The sequence below is a fragment of the Lupinus angustifolius genome, chromosome LG05 (assembly GCF_001865875.1).
Source record: "Lupinus angustifolius cultivar Tanjil chromosome LG05, LupAngTanjil_v1.0, whole genome shotgun sequence".
In the NCBI taxonomy this organism is placed as follows: domain Eukaryota; kingdom Viridiplantae; phylum Streptophyta; class Magnoliopsida; order Fabales; family Fabaceae; genus Lupinus; species Lupinus angustifolius.
The window spans coordinates 22,245,307-22,246,418 of record NC_032013.1 but is presented as its reverse complement, the minus strand read 5'-3'; the positions used below and the strand labels follow the sequence as shown (position 1 = coordinate 22,246,418).

Sequence of the window (1,112 nt, the reverse complement as noted above, 5' to 3'; positions counted from 1 at the left end):
AAAAAAAGAAGAGAATTAATATTCACAACTACATTGAATCACTTTGAGATCGATGGTTCAACTAAGACATGTTTCGTCTAGTAACTACTACATATTCAGTATTTGTGCTGTGATTTTTGTTGAAGATTTTACTGATAATCCAGGGTGTAATGGGGTGTCCTGAGTGCAAACACAAATTGCAAGTTAGGATCTCAGCAGACGATGTGAGTTTTTTTTGTTCTTCATATGGTACTTGGATTTTTTCATTACTAATTTTTACTTATTTATATTTTTGTCTTAATATTTTCTTTAAAGTTTTAGTAATTCACTAATTCTTACCCTTTCTTTGTGCAGATTATGGAGCCTCCATGGCAAGCTTATAATGTCTTGAGAAAGATGGATTATCCATATGATGTCAGTACTATTTCTAATCTAATTCTATTAAGCAATTGCTGTTATCATTGTAATTAAGAATGTAATGTAGAAACCTCTTATATACAAACAAAACAAACTTTGATCCCTATTTGTAGTTGGCTAAATCTGCAGGATAATCACAGTCTACCCTATGAGTTTTAGTATTGTTAGTTTCTTTTCCTTTTGTTCTCTTAGATATTCCTCATGTCAATATCTTGTGTCTGGTTCACATGGGCTGTGTTAAAGTATTTTCACACAGAATTGTGTATAGCCCTCTGATATTAGATTTTGTTTTGTAATATCACGTGCAATAAGGTAATCTGCAAAAGATATTTTGACTTGCATCATTTCTTTGAGCTTGAGGAAGATTATGTTACTAGGATCTTCAGATACATATTGTTAAGGTTTCAAAGGTGCAGCTAGAAATAAGTGATTTTCTCTGTTAATCATGTGGCTACTGTAGTAACTGGCTATTGTAGAACTCTACATCTCTGTTAGAAAAGTATAGAAATTTGAGTAAATTACTTAATTTGTTAGTCTCCGTTTATGTGCGTGTATATGTAAAAATAAGAAATAGAGATCAGTCCATACAGAATAGGTCTAGCTCAAGAACACATAATAACCAAATAGCTATTATCTAGTAGTTTATGTCATGCATAGGAGTGCATGTTCCTTATAGATTTACATTTGACTCGACCTTTTATCTACTAAAATGTGTG

At 31.7% G+C, this 1,112-nt stretch overlaps 1 protein-coding gene across 2 annotated transcripts in view; it reads left to right on the top strand.

Annotated features, from left to right (window-relative positions):
• The window catches only part of LOC109348142, an 8,115-nt gene that overhangs the window by 2,067 nt on the left and 4,936 nt on the right, over positions 1-1,112 (top strand). For both annotated transcript variants that reach the window (XM_019588401.1, XM_019588400.1), the window contains exons 5-6: positions 144-203; positions 334-393. In XM_019588401.1, coding sequence (XP_019443946.1) covers positions 144-203; positions 334-393 — 120 coding nt within the window. The remainder of the gene's footprint in view (positions 1-143; positions 204-333; positions 394-1,112) is intronic.